At 42.0% G+C, this 15,426-nt stretch overlaps 2 protein-coding genes across 3 annotated transcripts; one reads left to right on the top strand and one right to left on the bottom strand.

Moving 5' to 3' along the window:
* Nucleotides 1–897: 897 nt before the first annotated feature.
* On the top strand, nucleotides 898–7,531 carry ckmt2a (creatine kinase, mitochondrial 2a (sarcomeric)). 2 transcript variants are annotated; one of them, XM_071899041.2, is made up of 9 exons: nucleotides 898–1,046; nucleotides 2,072–2,270; nucleotides 2,446–2,541; nucleotides 3,555–3,776; nucleotides 5,301–5,386; nucleotides 5,858–5,981; nucleotides 6,532–6,666; nucleotides 6,861–6,986; nucleotides 7,215–7,531. In XM_071899041.2, exons 1-9 carry the CDS (start codon nucleotides 898–900, stop codon nucleotides 7,329–7,331), a joined length of 1,254 nt encoding a protein of 417 aa, XP_071755142.1. In that variant the 3' UTR covers nucleotides 7,332–7,531. The 2 variants fall into 2 exon arrangements, with proteins under 2 accessions (XP_071755142.1, XP_071755146.1); XM_071899045.2 differs by lacking the exon at nucleotides 5,301–5,386 and adding an exon at nucleotides 4,891–4,976.
* A 1,755-nt stretch (nucleotides 7,532–9,286) lies between these two features.
* On the bottom strand, nucleotides 9,287–15,207 carry ube2l3a (ubiquitin-conjugating enzyme E2L 3a). Its single transcript, XM_071898839.2, has 4 exons — nucleotides 15,140–15,207; nucleotides 11,465–11,560; nucleotides 11,156–11,342; nucleotides 9,287–10,593 (listed from the first exon to the last, which is right to left on the bottom strand). Exons 1-4 carry the CDS (start codon nucleotides 15,164–15,166, stop codon nucleotides 10,439–10,441), a joined length of 465 nt encoding a protein of 154 aa, XP_071754940.1. The 5' UTR covers nucleotides 15,167–15,207; the 3' UTR covers nucleotides 9,287–10,438.
* Between the last annotated feature and the right edge of the window lie 219 nt (nucleotides 15,208–15,426).

Genomic DNA, 15,426 nt, shown 5'->3' with positions numbered 1-15,426 from the left:
AGATTTTTTTTTCAGTTATCACTTTCTAAACACACTGAGCTGACACTGAACTAGACCAAAATCCAAACCTGAAATGACTGACACACTTGGACATGCAGTGTAGGGGATTGATCGGCACCGTTTCAGCTCTGACCAGGATTAAGGAGAGTGATGAAGTCCTAACAGCTTCCCTCTATATTAGGACACAGTCCCACGGAGACTACCCACCCTCTATATGCTCTATAAGACACAGTCAAGGACGAGCCACAGAGTACGACCTGTCTCCTTCACACAGTACAGAGAAGGACATTAGGCCGCAGGTATTGAATTTCAAATCCGAAGTTCAATCTTGAAATAATGTTTTTTTTTTCTTAACTAGTAACTATACACTGGGATTTAGCCTGAGCATATGCATTTTCTCAAGTCCCACCTCCTTCTGCATGGAAAGAGTCAGTTTAAGCCAAGGCAGGTGTCTTTGGGCAACTGCTCTCTCATGCATGAAGCCTGCCATTCTCTGGGAGACAGTGTGATAATGCTAAGAGGCTATTCTCTCAGAATAGCCAAGTCAAGACAACTAGCATCTGCCACTGCCCGTCCTACTATAAGCTTGTTACTGTACATGACCTGTGTGGGTGGGTGGGTGTGGAGAGGGGTCAAAGTGGATGGGTGTGAGGTATAGATGAAGGACCCGACTACATGTGCTTCATCAATGGAAAGCAGAGGAAGTGTTTGCACAAATGTAGTATATTACTATGCAAATATGTACTGTATATTTTATGTGTCTATCCTAAGTGTAAGTGTATTGTACTGATATGTAACGATATTTGATGCAAGATACACTCGGCAACACGGACAAAACCTACGTCGTTCTTTGCCGTTCTCTTTCTCTCCAGTTCGAGAACTACCCAACCGGTGAAGATGGCGAACTCTTTCACACGTCTGATTTCTGGCCGCAACACGGCTGTGCTATTGGCCAGCTTGGGTGCGGGTACGATGGCAACCGGCTTCTTGTTGAGTGAGAACGGCACTCTGGCCGCCGAGGCAAAGAAGAAGCTCTATCCTCCCAGGTAAACTCAGATATCATAAACTCCACAGATACAAGTCAGTGAACCACAAATACACTGAATGGACAAAATATTAGGGACTCTTTAGGTTCCTGTTTTCAGGAGGTACACTGATGAGGTGGATCCAGTTATTATCCCTTATTGATTTCCCTTGTTAAATCTAATAAGGCTGCAACTCAGTATCAGGAAGATGAGGCAGGCTGCTCATGAACGCTTAGTTAATGTGCTTTAAAGTGAAAATGTCCTACAAGAAGGGTATAGCATCAATAAACACGTTGTAAAGCATTATCTGAATATGAGATTCATGTTACCCTGGGAAAATTGTGAACCCGATCGCCTCAGCAGGATGTGTGTAAAGTACAGAGAGTGTGAAAGGGCATACGAGGTCACTGGCAAGAGCGGTGACATCCGACAATATCACTAACCCTCTCAGGTTTCATCAGCGCTACCTTTGACTCAGTCTCTCTCTCTCTCTCTCTCTCTCTCTCTCTCTCTCTCTCTCTCACACACACACTTTCTGTGCCCAACAGCCCCCCCCCACACACACACACACACATACACACACTCTATCTCTATCTCTCTTAAAGATAAAGCCTTTCTCCCTCTCATTCTCTCTCACACACACACATACAGACAGACACACACACGCACACACAACACATTTCTCTGACAAATTTTTGAGTCTTTGATCCGTTTTGAGTCTGTCCAGAACGGATGCCAAAAATGTGTATAGCAGCAATGTTTCTTAATGAATCAACAGCACATCCAGAGGTTTAAGTTTCAAAATATTTACAAAAGCGGTTGTAACAGCTGTGGAGTAACAGTTTACATGCAATAGGATTCCAGAAAACTGAAAAAAATGGCAGCAAAATCAAGTTATAGATACTTGTGGAGAAACATATCAGTTGTAATAAAACTTGTTTTGAGGAAAATAAGACTGTACAGACAAAGTTTATTTTACACTGTTAAATAACGGTCAAGTACGGTTTTAGATAACAAAAATCTTGCCATCTTTTCCCTCCCTGCAGCTCTGACTTCCCCGACCTGAGGAAACACAACAACTGCATGGCGACTGCTCTGACTCCAGCCATTTATGCCAAACTGAGGGACAAGGTAACTCCCAACAACTGGACCCTGGACCAGTGCATCCAGACCGGGGTGGACAACCCCGGGCACCCCTTCATCAAGACGGTGGGCTGCGTGGCCGGCGATGAGGAGAGTTACGAGGTAAACAAGCCCATAGGTCATAGCTTCCAAAATATCCATCTGTAATCCATTCATGTTTAAACATCCAGTCATGTCCATAATGATGTTATATGATGATATTGCGATGTTTGTGTTTTCACAGTGGACATAAAGTTAAATGAAATGTTTGATTCCCCCTCTGTGCTGCTCCCTCCAGGTATTCGCTGACCTCCTTGACCCAATCATCAAAGACAGGCACAACGGCTACGACCCCAGAGTCATGAAACACCCCACTGACCTGGACGCCTCCAAGGTGCCTCGTTTACACCACAACACCCCATCCATCCATCTGTCCATCCATCCATTCATCCATCTGTCCTCCATCCATCCATCCATCCATCCATCCATCTGTCCATCCATCCATCCATCTGTCCATCCATCCGTCCATCCATCTGTCCTCTATCCATCCATCCATCCATCCATCTGTCCATCCATTCATCCATCTGTCCTCCATCCATCCATCCATCCATCCATCTGTCCTCCATCCATCCATCCATCCATCCATCTGTCCATCCATCCGTCCATCCATCTGTCCTCCATCCATCCATCCATCCATCTGTCCATCCATCCATCCATCTGTCCTCCATCCATCCATTCATCCATCCATCCATCCATTCATCCATCCATCAATCCATCCATTCATCCATCCATCTGTCCTCCATCCATCCATTCATCCATCCATCTGTCCCCCATCCATCCATCCATTCATCCATCCATCAATCCATCCATTCATCCATCCATCCATCCATCCATCCACCCACCCACCCACCCATCCATCTGTCCTCCACCCATCCATTCATCCATCCATCTGTCCTCCATTCATCCATCCATCCATTCATCCATCCATCCATCCACCCACCCATCCATCTGTCCTCCATCCATCCATCCATCTGTCCCCCATCCATCCATCCATCCATCCATCCACCCACCCATCCATCTGTCCTCCACCCATCCATTCATCCATCCATTCATCCATCCATCCATCACTGCAAAACAGACATACAGTATATAGAGAGACATTGGACTTTGTTACAAACATTAATTCACACAGAATGACACTGCAAGGAATGTGGCATGTTGCATTAACAACTCACAAATGAATACTTAATGAAACACGGGGATGGCAGAGAAATCATGTGTGTTACACTGAAACATGGACATGGACTAGACAGACAAGCACGTCCATCCATACACATTTACCCATTCCTGCATCTAAGACTATATTCTCTTTCCTTCTCGCCCATCTTCTCCCTCCTCAACCTCTAGATCACACATGGCGTGTTTGATGAGAATTACGTTTTGTCGTCCCGTGTCCGGACCGGCCGCAGTATCCGGGGGCTGAGTCTGCCCCCGGCCTGCTCGCGGGCCGAGCGTCGGGAGGTGGAGCGGGTGGCGGTGACGGCCCTGGCCGGCCTGAAGGGAGACCTGGCCGGACGCTACTACAGCCTGGGAGAGATGACCGAGCAGGAGCAGCAGCAGCTCATTGACGTGAGTTACTGACGAGGCATTCTCACCATTTATTTCTGTCACATTTAAGTTTCAGTTCAGCCTTACACATAGACCTTGAAAAGAATTTGCTTGTCATGTTCCAATGATCTTTGGTAGATCAATTATTATTTGTGAAAATGAATAGCTTCCTCTCAAAGCTAGAATTTAGACACCCAAACCCACTTTTTGTGTTGTTTGTTTTTGTAATCATGAGACATAACGAGGACCTGATCCATTGCCCTGGAGACAGAGTTTGGTGGAATTATTAAATATTTCTTTGAGCTGTGACATCCCATGAGCTTTATTTCACTGGAGTACTAACAGCATTAACAGAAACCATCCTGGGTACTGTCTCTGTGTCCACAAAGTTCATCCCCCATTATCAGTCAGCTCCAGGGTTTATGTCTTGATTTTTAGCTTTAGGAGAAATTTGTTAATGTTCAAAAATCTAAACTGAACTGTCCTACATTATTGGTAGAGTAGGTTTTCCATGCAAGTTTAATCAAATTTATGAAAACTACGCTTTCAATTACTCCTTCTAAAATGCAGAAAATTTGTGAACATACAAGTGAAAGACCAATGAGAATCCATATCTATATTGGCAATTAGAACAATTCAAGGATTTTGTGATTCGCAGCATTCATTTCCCCATCAATAATTTCGGAAAACCTTGAAGATACAATCAGCAATTTAGTTGACCTTGTAAATGTTGGGTTTATTTACATGTATCATTATGTAAAAATGAGTTAAAGAGTGTTTTTTGGAGTATCTCAAAATATATGCATATTTGTAAATGTTACAAATGTACAACCTCAAAGTACATGTAACTCATTTACAGCTGTCACATACTGTCAGTACTTCTAACATTAAATTGGCACAGACAGTAAATTTCATAGTGAATAAATATCTTAATAAATAAATCAATAAAGGGGCTCAAAGTGGTAATCAGTAAATCACTATGAAAGTTAGGCCATATTTTGAAATAGGCAAACTGTTTGACACTGGACCATCAGAGTTCTGTGTGTCTGTATTGTCTCATCAGTCACATGCAGTGTAGTTTCACTCTCACTGACCTTTCCCCTCTGACCCATTCATTCATGCTGCCCCACCTAAGGAGCACTTCCTGTTTGACAAGCCTGTGTCTCCTTTACTCACTGCGGCCTTCATGGCCCGTGACTGGCCCGATGCCAGGGGGATCTGGTAAGGCCGATGCAGTTAGATGAAATCCCACCCCGCATCCCAAACCGTGTTTTTCTTCTTTGAGAGAACAAAATATGTGACCTTTACCCTACCCCACCACAGCATATAATTTCCCTATTCTATAAACTATCACTGTAAAGTCCTTTCTGACCCTTGCCCTATTCTTCTTATCCTTGAATCTTCTCCACCAATAGAATAGTGTCTTTACCAAATGATTGACTTATAGATAACTCATCCTTCTTCTTCCCTTTTGACATTTCATCTTCCTCCTTCTGTTTTCTTCCTCAACCTTTCTTCACCTCCCTTTAACCCACCCACCAATAGGACCACTTCTTGTTTGACAAGCCTGTCTCTCCATTGTTGACATGTGCCTTTATGGCCAGAGACTGGCCAGACGCCAGGGGCATCTGGTACGGTCTGTTCTGTCCGGCTCTGCCTGCACGTCGTCTGTGTGACCGTTAACACTCTGGTGTCTCTAACTGCCACATCCTAATGCTTTTCTGTGATGCTTGTGATGAAATGCAGGGGAATATTCAACATGGTTAATCCTATATTAGATTCTGAAAATGCTTATTAGAGCCAGTCACTTATTGCATGTTGTTTTGTGACTTTTGATGCATGTAGGTGAAAAAAATGCTTTCCAGTGGGTAAACCAACAAGAAATGTTTTCCCTGTTTTTCTGTTGGTCAATGTTATCTTTTAAAAAGTGTATGCACCCATCCCCATAATGTTGTCCACATTAATTGCACAGACAGCATGAATAGAAATTTGTCTTGTATATGGGTGTGTCCTGGTCCTTTATTGTCCCCCACAGTGAGTGATGAGAGCAATGTTTTACCTTGAGAAGTCTATATTTAGTTCATATAGTCGGTTCTCCTCAGGCACAACAATGAGAAGACCTTCCTGATCTGGGTTAATGAGGAGGACCACACCAGAGTCATCTCTATGGAGAAGGGAGGCAACATGAAGAGAGTGTTTGAGAGATTCTGCAGAGGACTCAAACAGGTACAGAGGAGAAAATGGCATTGTAGACACAAAAGCAGGATATATTTTGTACTTAAGAAACAGGAGCTGTATAAATATTTGTTTAGATGTGCACATCTGGAAAACCTGCAGTGACATTTTATTCATTAACTTAAATTCCACTTATGTTTTTTTAAATGAAGTGAATACTTCATTTAAAGGTTGTAATGTATCCCAGAGTTCCCCCACCACTAAACAGGTGAGGTAGGTCACTCGGCCTTAAAGAGCTGCTAACACTAAAAGAATTTCATCAGTCAATCAATGGAGAGTTTTAGTGTCTAAATGCTGTTTCAGAGGCTTTTCCACTCTGACAAGATCAAAATTCTGGGGCCAACAATGAATACTTAACATTTTCTTGATATTGTTTTCTTTTACATGAAAATAGTCAAATTTAAACATACTGAATATCCGCATAAAATGTTATCTATTGGTACTTTCAATCCAAAATATTGGTCGTCAAAACCTCATATCTGTCGAGCCCTAGCACACATCTGAGATAATGAATCTTGTCATGTGACGTCTCGTACTCCAGGTGGAGAAACTGATCCAGGAGAGAGGCTGGGAATTCATGTGGAACGAGCGCCTGGGCTACATCCTCACCTGCCCCTCGAACCTGGGCACTGGGCTCAGGGCGGGGGTGCATGTGCGCCTGCCCAAACTCAGCAAGGTGACACTCACGCACAGATGGACACGGACACAGACACATCCACTCACCAAACCAAAACCATTCAATAGTTACAACTCGTACAAATCAACTTCCAACTCATTCCTCTGGCCTTTTAAAGGAATTCCCCACGAAATGTGTAACTATAATAACATAAGCTACATTTTCTGTTGTATAAATCCCTGAATTCGCTCTAGGACTCGCGTTTCCCCCAAATCCTTGAAAACCTACGGCTGCAAAAAAGAGGCACAGGAGGAGTTGACACAGCTGCTACCGGAGACACTTTTGACATTTCCAACAATGACCGTCTGGGCAAATCTGAGGTATGGATCAATCATTCATTCATTGCCTGTAAGAATTTTTCCTTGTTTTGTAAATGTTGACAATTTCTTTGTTCATGAGGACAATGAAACATGCGGTTTGTACTTTGGTGGCTGTTAATGAGGAACCATTTCTAACCCACAATCCCTTTGATCGTCAACCTTTCTGGTCAGGTGTTTCTAGCCCATGATTTTGGTGTGTGACTTTGGTGTGTGTGTGTGTGTGTGTAGGTGGAGCTGGTTCAGATGGTGGTTGATGGAGTCAACTACCTGATTGAGTGTGAGAAGAAGCTGGAGAAGGGCCAGGACATCAAAGTGCCGGCCCCCGTTCTTCAGTTCAAGAAGTGAGAGCTGCACTCCTCATGCCAACATTAGAGAGAGGGCAGCTCTCTCCTCCCTGCTCCAGTCGCTCCACCCGTCCCAAACTGGGTCTGTTTGGGGTACACGAGCAGAAAAATGTCTATCCGTTGGTGCTGAGGCGGATGTTTCTTTATCCTTCCAACAAAAAGTGCAAATCTTTAGCGTAGTCTAAGTCATGATCTGTGGTTAGGGGCAAATTCTACCTCAAGCTAAGGTCTTAACTGTATCCCTAACTTCAATAAAACCAACATTATTAAACATTTTGATTTCCGTTTTGATGCTTTTTGTGTCTGTATTTTCTTTCTCTTTAATTTCACATGAATCTGTTATTTTCACAAAAGCCACTTTGCTCACACTGTCTGTAATTAACAGACTTGGTTGAGATTATTTTTCTGTAAGCCTATCACAGACCTCTGGATATCTGTCATATATTCAATCAATATCTGTGTTGTTTCACAATCTCATGTGTCCAGCTAAATGTTTACAGCCTGTTGGCCTTTGTTCAGTTGACCAGCATGTGATGATGATTTTTTATTTGACAATGGTGGTGGCGGTTCATATACTGAGCCTAGCACTGAATAGACCAAAGGGAACAAGGTTTTTAAAGCTATCACAGAATACTTCATAAGGTAACGTCCAGTCACTAGTGCAGTGAAATGTTGTATTATTGACTGGCTCTTGCCAAAATCTCATTTAGAAAGTTTATTTGGTCACTATTCTCGCCCTTGCCAAATAAGAGCCAGTCTTAATATCTGTATTCTTAAGACCATAATCATTTAAAATAGAGGTATCATTGTTATTGAATTATTGACAGAAACAAATGCCAGATGAATGAGTCCACAGAAACCATTTGCCCAGGTGTTAAAAGCTCTGTGACTTGTGCTGGAGCTTCTTAATCCATCTCTGTCCCTGAGTCACAGTTTATTTAGTATAGCGGTGGGTCACACTGCCCACTAGCAGAGCAAGGATGAAACTGCAGGCAGGTGTTTATATGCCAGTCAGATTGCTAGTTAAAGTTATGTGATATGTGGGAATAATTATATAAAGCTGCACTCCTCAGAAAGTGACTCCAAATAAATGCTACAGACTACAACTTCAGTGTTTCTCAGTTCACACATCTCAAAACATGTCACCTAAATTAATTCTCTCCAAAGTGATTTATTTTCCACCAACAAAGAAGTGCATTGTCCTGAAACTTCCTGAGTCTACTAATGGCACTTGAAGGAAGTCTGTCTAGGGAAGAAGCCTCACTCCCTCTTAAAACTACATTAAATGGACGATACATTTAAACATTTATGTCAGTATTGTGATGAGTAAAATCAATAAATCAGACCGGGTCCATGCAGAGGAAGAGGAAGAGAAACAACAGACTCCCCTCCATATAATCATTTACAGCCACGGTTGCCATTTGCCTTTTGAGTTCTGCAAAATAGGACTGAACAGCTTTGTGATATAACTTACACACACCATTTATTGGGTTAAGAGAGTAACTATATGCAATTCAAGAGTAGGGATAAAATAATAGAAATTGCTATGGTTAAAATATTGTGCAGCTCTCTGTAATGAATGCAGTGGCATAATTTACCACAGATATGCATAGCCTGATGAACTATTATGTCTGATATCTTGGGGCTCATCATCTCATGGTTTTTTCAAAGTATAAATAGGACAAAACATGACGATCATTTGGCATAAAGTTCATAGCTTTTGCAAGAACTGCAAGGATTACTGCAGATGAAATGCTGCAGCTGTCTCTATAAACACAGCAAAACATCAAAGTGCCATTTCCCTTGGTCAAAAGAATAAACTCAAAAATATAAACACTTTAAAAAGTGGCAACTACAACCGTTTCAGAGGTTATTTCAACTAAATAATAAAAAAAGTGAGAAAAAGAGTGAGAAAAATGTCTTATCTAATATTACACCTGTCCACACAAGATAAACTCTATTGACCAATTGATATTTATTATTTATTTATAAAGATATCTAGGAGAACAGAGTTTTATAAAAAGAACAAAACAATCCTTGGCTCAGGTCTACTCTGATTGATGGTCCTGTGAATGAAAACCTGCTCACATAACAGAGTTTTGTGTCAAACATCTTAATAATGAAAAGGGTTGGGAATTTGTTTCTGCAGTTCACCTTGGGCAATGAGTTGTCTCCAGCAGATAACCAATACCTACCCATAACAGTGCATTAAAGAAGATATCTTTGTCAAAGAATAACTCACTGAAACTAGAGAAAGAAGACAGATTTAGGCTGCAAGTTCACCATTCAAACCTATGTGACTCAAACGGCATAACAAATAATGACCATGATCATTGAAGGTATGAATTTTAGTATGCGGCCAACGGCTTTCCTGGGAAGCTAAGAGAGGTGGATAGATTTTAATCATAAAGACCTTATTTCCAACATCTCAGAATACAAAAACCATTTAAAAAGGACACATGAATGTTGCATTTTCAGAAATTTCTTTGTTTGCAGTTTCTTTTACATCTGAAACTTTGCGTTGGTAACAAACTTTAGATGTCAGGACTGGAAAGGCTACTTCCACAGAGTAAAGTGCAACTTAAAGGAAAAAGAAAACAATGGAATATAAAGGAGTGGGACAATAGATATAAACAATAGTATTATATACTGTGCATTTCAATAACTTTCAAAAACGTCTGGAAATCTGTAAACAGACCTGCATAAGCAAATGATTCCTTTGTGAAAACATTCAGCACTCAACTAAGCAGAAGAGTATTTTTTTTTACTTATTTCTGTTTCATTTACAAGAAGCCACCCCTGACCGTTTTCTCAAATTTTCTAATAAAGAAATCAGTAGAAAGATAGTAACAACCAAAAAGCTGACACCTAGAGGCAAGAGCCTGCCTATTCACCAAAAAGTCCCGCTTTTATGGCAAAGTGAAACAGAAACACACCGCTCTGTTGCGGAGCGGGTGGGACTGTGCAGTGCTAGAACGAATCACGTATGCATGAGCGGGGCGTCTCCGGTGGTTTGGAGTAAGAGCAGAGAGAGAGAGAGAGAGTCAGGGACGGGCCTTACAGGAGACAGAGGGGAGGCCAGAAGCGACAAGTCTCAGTGTTGTGCTCTCACTCCACGGGTCGCTTCTCGCCGTGTTTCTTTGTAAACTCCTCCGCGTTCTTCAGGAATTTTTTACGGTCCTTGGAGTATTCCTCGGCGAGGTCGGCCCTCAGCGGATGCTCGGGCTGAGGACTGTTCACCAGAGCGATGAGAGACTGAATCACTAGAGGGGGGAGGCAGCAAAAAAGATAGGCGGTTTATTTATCTTCTTTTAAGTTACGTTCACGATCACGGCTGTGTCAAACGAGCCCGTGCGAGTCATTACCGTCTACAGCTTTAAGGCAACTTAAGAGTGGTCAGTAGTGGGAAAAACAAGATTTCTTGCACTTTGTTATCAAGAAAGGCGAGTTTCATGAGCTTTCTTGAAACTTTGATGTGCATCATATCACATAAATTCACTGCAGAGGCATCACAGCACAGGAAGATCCACAACAAGAAATGAAATGCTGACATTCATACATAAGCCTACAAGCAGTGCCAGACAGCCAGTGATGTAGTGCATAAATAAAAAAAAGAAAAATTATATTTTCATAAAAGTATTGATTTATGCTTTTCCCTTAAAAGACCTAATCCTCATACAACTTACACAAGTTTGATGGCACTTTAATGATGCGGGCCTATACTATAAGTTTAGATATAGACTTGTGTCAGCCTAAAAAGGAGTGTAAACTGATTCTAGGTGGGTTTATCCTCCACTGCGTCCCTGCACTCGGCCTCGCTCGTACCTTGGTTAGTTTTCGTGGCAGGTTTCCAGTTCTCCGCGCTGATCACAGGCAGGCACACCTGGCCCTTCTCGTCAATGTTGGGGTGGTAGATTTTTGTCTTGAAAGCGATCTTGGGCGGCTTGAAGGGATACTCGGGAGGGAATATGATCTCAATCCGAAACGCGCCTTTGTCATATGGAGGATTGTCCTTGTAGAAAAGAAACAGGGTGGAATGTGCAGTGGCATAATCTGATTTAACATATTGCATTTAGATAAAAATTCAAACAAAAGGATTATGAATGAGTCATCTTAACAGCGTTCATTACTTACAGGAACAATGAGCCCTTGCCAGTTCAAAATATTTGAGTCATCCACTTGAATGTTGCGGAAAAATTTCATCCCAGATTTGCGGATTTCCTCCAGTTCCTGCAACAACAAAAAAATTTGATATAAAAAGTTCCTATGTGGTAATGTGATACTGTAGTGATCCCTGTAGGCAGCCCCCCCCCCACACACACACACACCCACACACACTCTGGATAAGGGCATCAGTTAAATGCCTAAAATGTGATGAAAAAACAATGGTTAATATCATATTTCATTTTACTGTGACATGTATTTAAAACACAGCACCTTTAAATGCATTGTTTAAACAGAATAGCCCACATTCATCAAATAGCCAGGGCCACAGGACAGGAACAGCCTGATGTCAATACAATTTCAATGAGCATCATTATTATTCAAATTTATTTTCCCTGACAAAAGCTACTTTAAACTCAGTAAATACAACAAATTCATTATAAAGCCTGTCAGACCAATCAATTTGATTTTTTTTAATTTTTCCAAAGAGAGTAGTCTCACCTGTAAAAACAACAAGTCTAAAGATTACACAGGTCTACACACTTATTAATAATAGGTGTGGACACAGTTAAACTGGCCAATCATTTGCCATCATTTTACAGTACTGGTTTCATAAATTACAGAGTAGGCAACAGTTATATCTGTGCTGTTTGCTAATAACAGGATAAGCCTTAGCACTGTTCTACTTCCCGTCTACTGACATTTACCTGACTTGGAAAACGTGTCAGAGGAAATAAGGATGTGGGGACACGTGACAGCAGGTATGTCACTGGGGTTATCAGGTGGGAGCTTCCCATCACAGATTTTTCATTGACTCAGACCCACAGCAATGTGATGCGTAGGACTCTCTCCTCATGGTTTCGGTTCTTTCACTCTCAACTGTGCTGCCAGGAACGTCAACACTTTGTTATGCCGCCATGTGTATCACCTTCGGGCAAGATTAGCATTGCATCCTGACAGGATGCGTCTGGGTATTTGTTTCTTTCTTCACCTAGACACTGGCTGAGGTTTTGGGCTGATGGCAGCACATTTTAAGTTGTTCCAATAACAAAGCTAATCCTGAGCCCTATGGAGCTAGTAGCAAAATGTATAGCTCATTCTGATCTTAAAATAAAAAGGATTCTTTTGCACCAAGTCTGTTGTCCTGGGTCTTGAGTGTGCGGCTATAGCCATAAATGTGTGGCATTTTTTAACACATGAGCTAATCATGCTCTCTAACTTCTGTATTCATTAGAGGTACCGTTTCTTGTACACTCTCTGCAGTGTTTCCCACACATAGACTTTACTTGGGCGGCCCAGGTATATTCACGGCCGCCAAAGTATATTTGGTGACCCATTTTAGCATTTTTTATTTTTATATTTTTATCCGTCCGAGAGAACGACGCCATCCGCGATCAATTAACTAGTGGACAATCTCCCCTCGCTCTAAGTTACCCCTCCAGGGTTTCCCACACATAGAAAACTTTGTGGCGGGCCGCCACAATATCAGCACTGACCGACACAAATTTTCTTTTTTTCCACTATTTAATCATAGAACTGTGTGTAGCGCTTTGATTCGCTCAGCCCCTAATTGCTCCACGCGACCTCTCTCTCTCTCTCTCTCTCTCTTTCTCTTTCTCTGTCTCTCGCTCTCTCTCGCTTGCTCTCTCTGTTGCTCCCCCTCTCTCTCTCTGTTGCTCGGTCTCTGTCTCTCTCTCTCGCTCGCTCTCTCACCGGACCCGTCTGTTCGCCTCCCACTGCACACGCGTGAGGGAGATTTTTTTTCCATGCCAAGAAGACGGCCGACTGAATTCCCGAAAAGAAGAACTAACAGTTAACTTTACTCGGAATACAGCTGAGTTTCCGAGATTAGCACGCTGTATAGCCTAGCTGCTAGTCAGTATCCACTGAGGGGACTGATAACGTTAATATTAACTTTTTAACTCTGACTCTGAATGTTTGCTCCCTCAATCCAGATTAATATTGAAAAATAATTTCAAAGAGGGAAAAGGACTGGTCCTGAGGAGGAGCAGGACAGTCTGGACCAGAGGAGCTGCTGAGCAGTAAAACAGAGTAGATAATAATGTCAAAGGCTGTAATGTAACGATGTAAAGATACAGGTGAGACTGACAGCACAGAGAGATGCAGCAGGGCAGAGGGACAGAAAAGCAGATTTCTCCCCCCCCCGCCAACCCACCTACCACCACCACAAATACATTTGAATTCTGTGGGAAACACTGGTCTGATATCAGGAAGTTATTTGTTAATGTGCTACTTGACTGTTATGTAAAACATGCCACTACTGTCCATCCACTGCTAATGTGAAGAAAATGATTCAGCCTATCCTGTACTCGGCATGGGCAGTGCTCTAAAAATGTTTTTTTTTTTGAGTAGAACTTAAATAAAAAAAAGTTACAAGCATAAAAACAAATTTAGGACCAGCCATTAACACTTAGGGAGCAGCAACTTTTTTCTGAAAACTCTTACTAATGGAATTTGTCGCTGTCCCCACACATTTATCATGGCATTTCTTGTGTTTATTATTGTGTCCTTACTTCAGTAGACTCTCGCATCTGACAAACTGACAAGCAATCATCCACACAAGACAATCCAACAACCTAGATAGCTCCAAACATTATACAAAGGTACAGACAGAAACAATCAAAATACAAAATATAGGCTATAGGCTGGTTAAGAGTGCAAGCACAACTTAAAGGCCCTATTTAAAAGATAATTAGGCTATGATCATACACATTCACACTCATTATCTTACGCTAAATACACTCACAATTTAGCAAAGCTTGTGTACAAGTCCATAAAATAAAATAATGTCAGAGTGTGTGTTTTTGAATGAATGAATGAATGAATGAATAATGAATAATCCACTAAACCAGACTGGGCAGCCATACTGTAAAGTGCTTTGTGCGATTCTGCTGAAAAATAGTATTATGATCCAATGAATCCAAACAACCTTGTCAAGAAGTTAGGATCTGATACATATCTAACACTTTAGAGCTCTGGGTTTTGGCTGAAGATAGCTGAAGATCTGAATTGAAGTCTGTCAGAATATTACATTTTGGTAGAAAGGCACCACAGCTGTTGATGCAGTTTACAAAAAAAAAGCCTCCAAACAAAGTTAAATCTGTCTTTGGTGTATTTTGAAGTCAGTCGTGCCACATCTACAGCTCCTAATGTTATCAGTGATGTTCTGAGTTTGCAGGTTTCCACTGCAACGAAATACTACAGCAGCTGATTTCACTGATTACTTCCTCGTCTCTCTTCCTTGTCCTTAAGGTGATTTAAATCAAAAATGAAATCAGCTGGCGACCTTTACGCTAGCTTGGTTCACGACGGGACCTGTTTGAGAACTAACGTTACTGCCTTCAAAGAAAAATGGGCTGTCCGGTTTATTTCTAATAGTTTGCTACGACTGCCGAATGACGTCTGAGTCCGTGTCCAGGCTGTTGTCGGTAACCAGTTGGCTAACACGAACCACTCGGCCAACCGCCCGACGGACTTTAAATAACATTTTACTTCATTGGATAACTGAAAACCGCCCACTCGTGTCAACAAAAGTTTGACTGAGTCGATATGTCGTTATAGATATACGACACACCTTCTTTAACACCGGGTAAATGTCGTTATTTCAATGATCAGGAAATTTACCTTCTGCAGCCTCCGGTTCGCCGCCATTCTGAAAACAGTCTTCTTCTTCTTCGTCTTGTTCTTCTTCTTCTTTCTTTCCGGCAGGATAGGCGACGTCAGCGCATTGCTGCCCCCCTCCGGATAGGAGACTGCAATACTACTCTTCTTCTTCAACTGTGGTCTTATGGGTGGTTGGCAGCCAACGTACATGCGCATTACCGCCACCTACTGGAATGCACCAGAGACATACATATCCAACCTAGACATAATTATGTACTTCGGAATTTTCAAGAGGCGGAATTTTGGGG

This window comes from Centroberyx gerrardi, chromosome 2 (genome assembly GCF_048128805.1).
Source record: "Centroberyx gerrardi isolate f3 chromosome 2, fCenGer3.hap1.cur.20231027, whole genome shotgun sequence".
Lineage (NCBI taxonomy): Eukaryota > Metazoa > Chordata > Actinopteri > Beryciformes > Berycidae > Centroberyx > Centroberyx gerrardi.
The sequence above is the reverse complement of the archived record's forward strand: the minus strand, read 5'-3'. Positions and strand labels throughout refer to the sequence as shown.

Excerpts from the sequence above, each read along its gene's own strand:
- ckmt2a (XM_071899041.2), top strand. The coding sequence starts at position 898 with ATGGCGAACTCTTTCACACGTCTGATTTCTGGCCGCAACACGGCTGTG. Across the intron at positions 1,047-2,071 it reads AAGAAGCTCTATCCTCCCAG|CTCTGACTTCCCCGACCTGA; the intron begins GTAAACTCAGAT and ends CCCTCCCTGCAG. Across the intron at positions 5,387-5,857 it reads CCAGACGCCAGGGGCATCTG|GCACAACAATGAGAAGACCT; the intron begins GTACGGTCTGTT and ends GGTTCTCCTCAG.
- ube2l3a (XM_071898839.2), bottom strand. The coding sequence starts at position 15,166 with ATGGCGGCGAACCGGAGGCTGCAGAAG. Across the intron at positions 11,561-15,139 it reads CGAACCGGAGGCTGCAGAAG|GAACTGGAGGAAATCCGCAA; the intron begins GTAAATTTCCTG and ends TTGTTGTTGCAG. Across the intron at positions 10,594-11,155 it reads TGCCACGAAAACTAACCAAG|TGATTCAGTCTCTCATCGCT; the intron begins GTACGAGCGAGG and ends TCCCCCCTCTAG.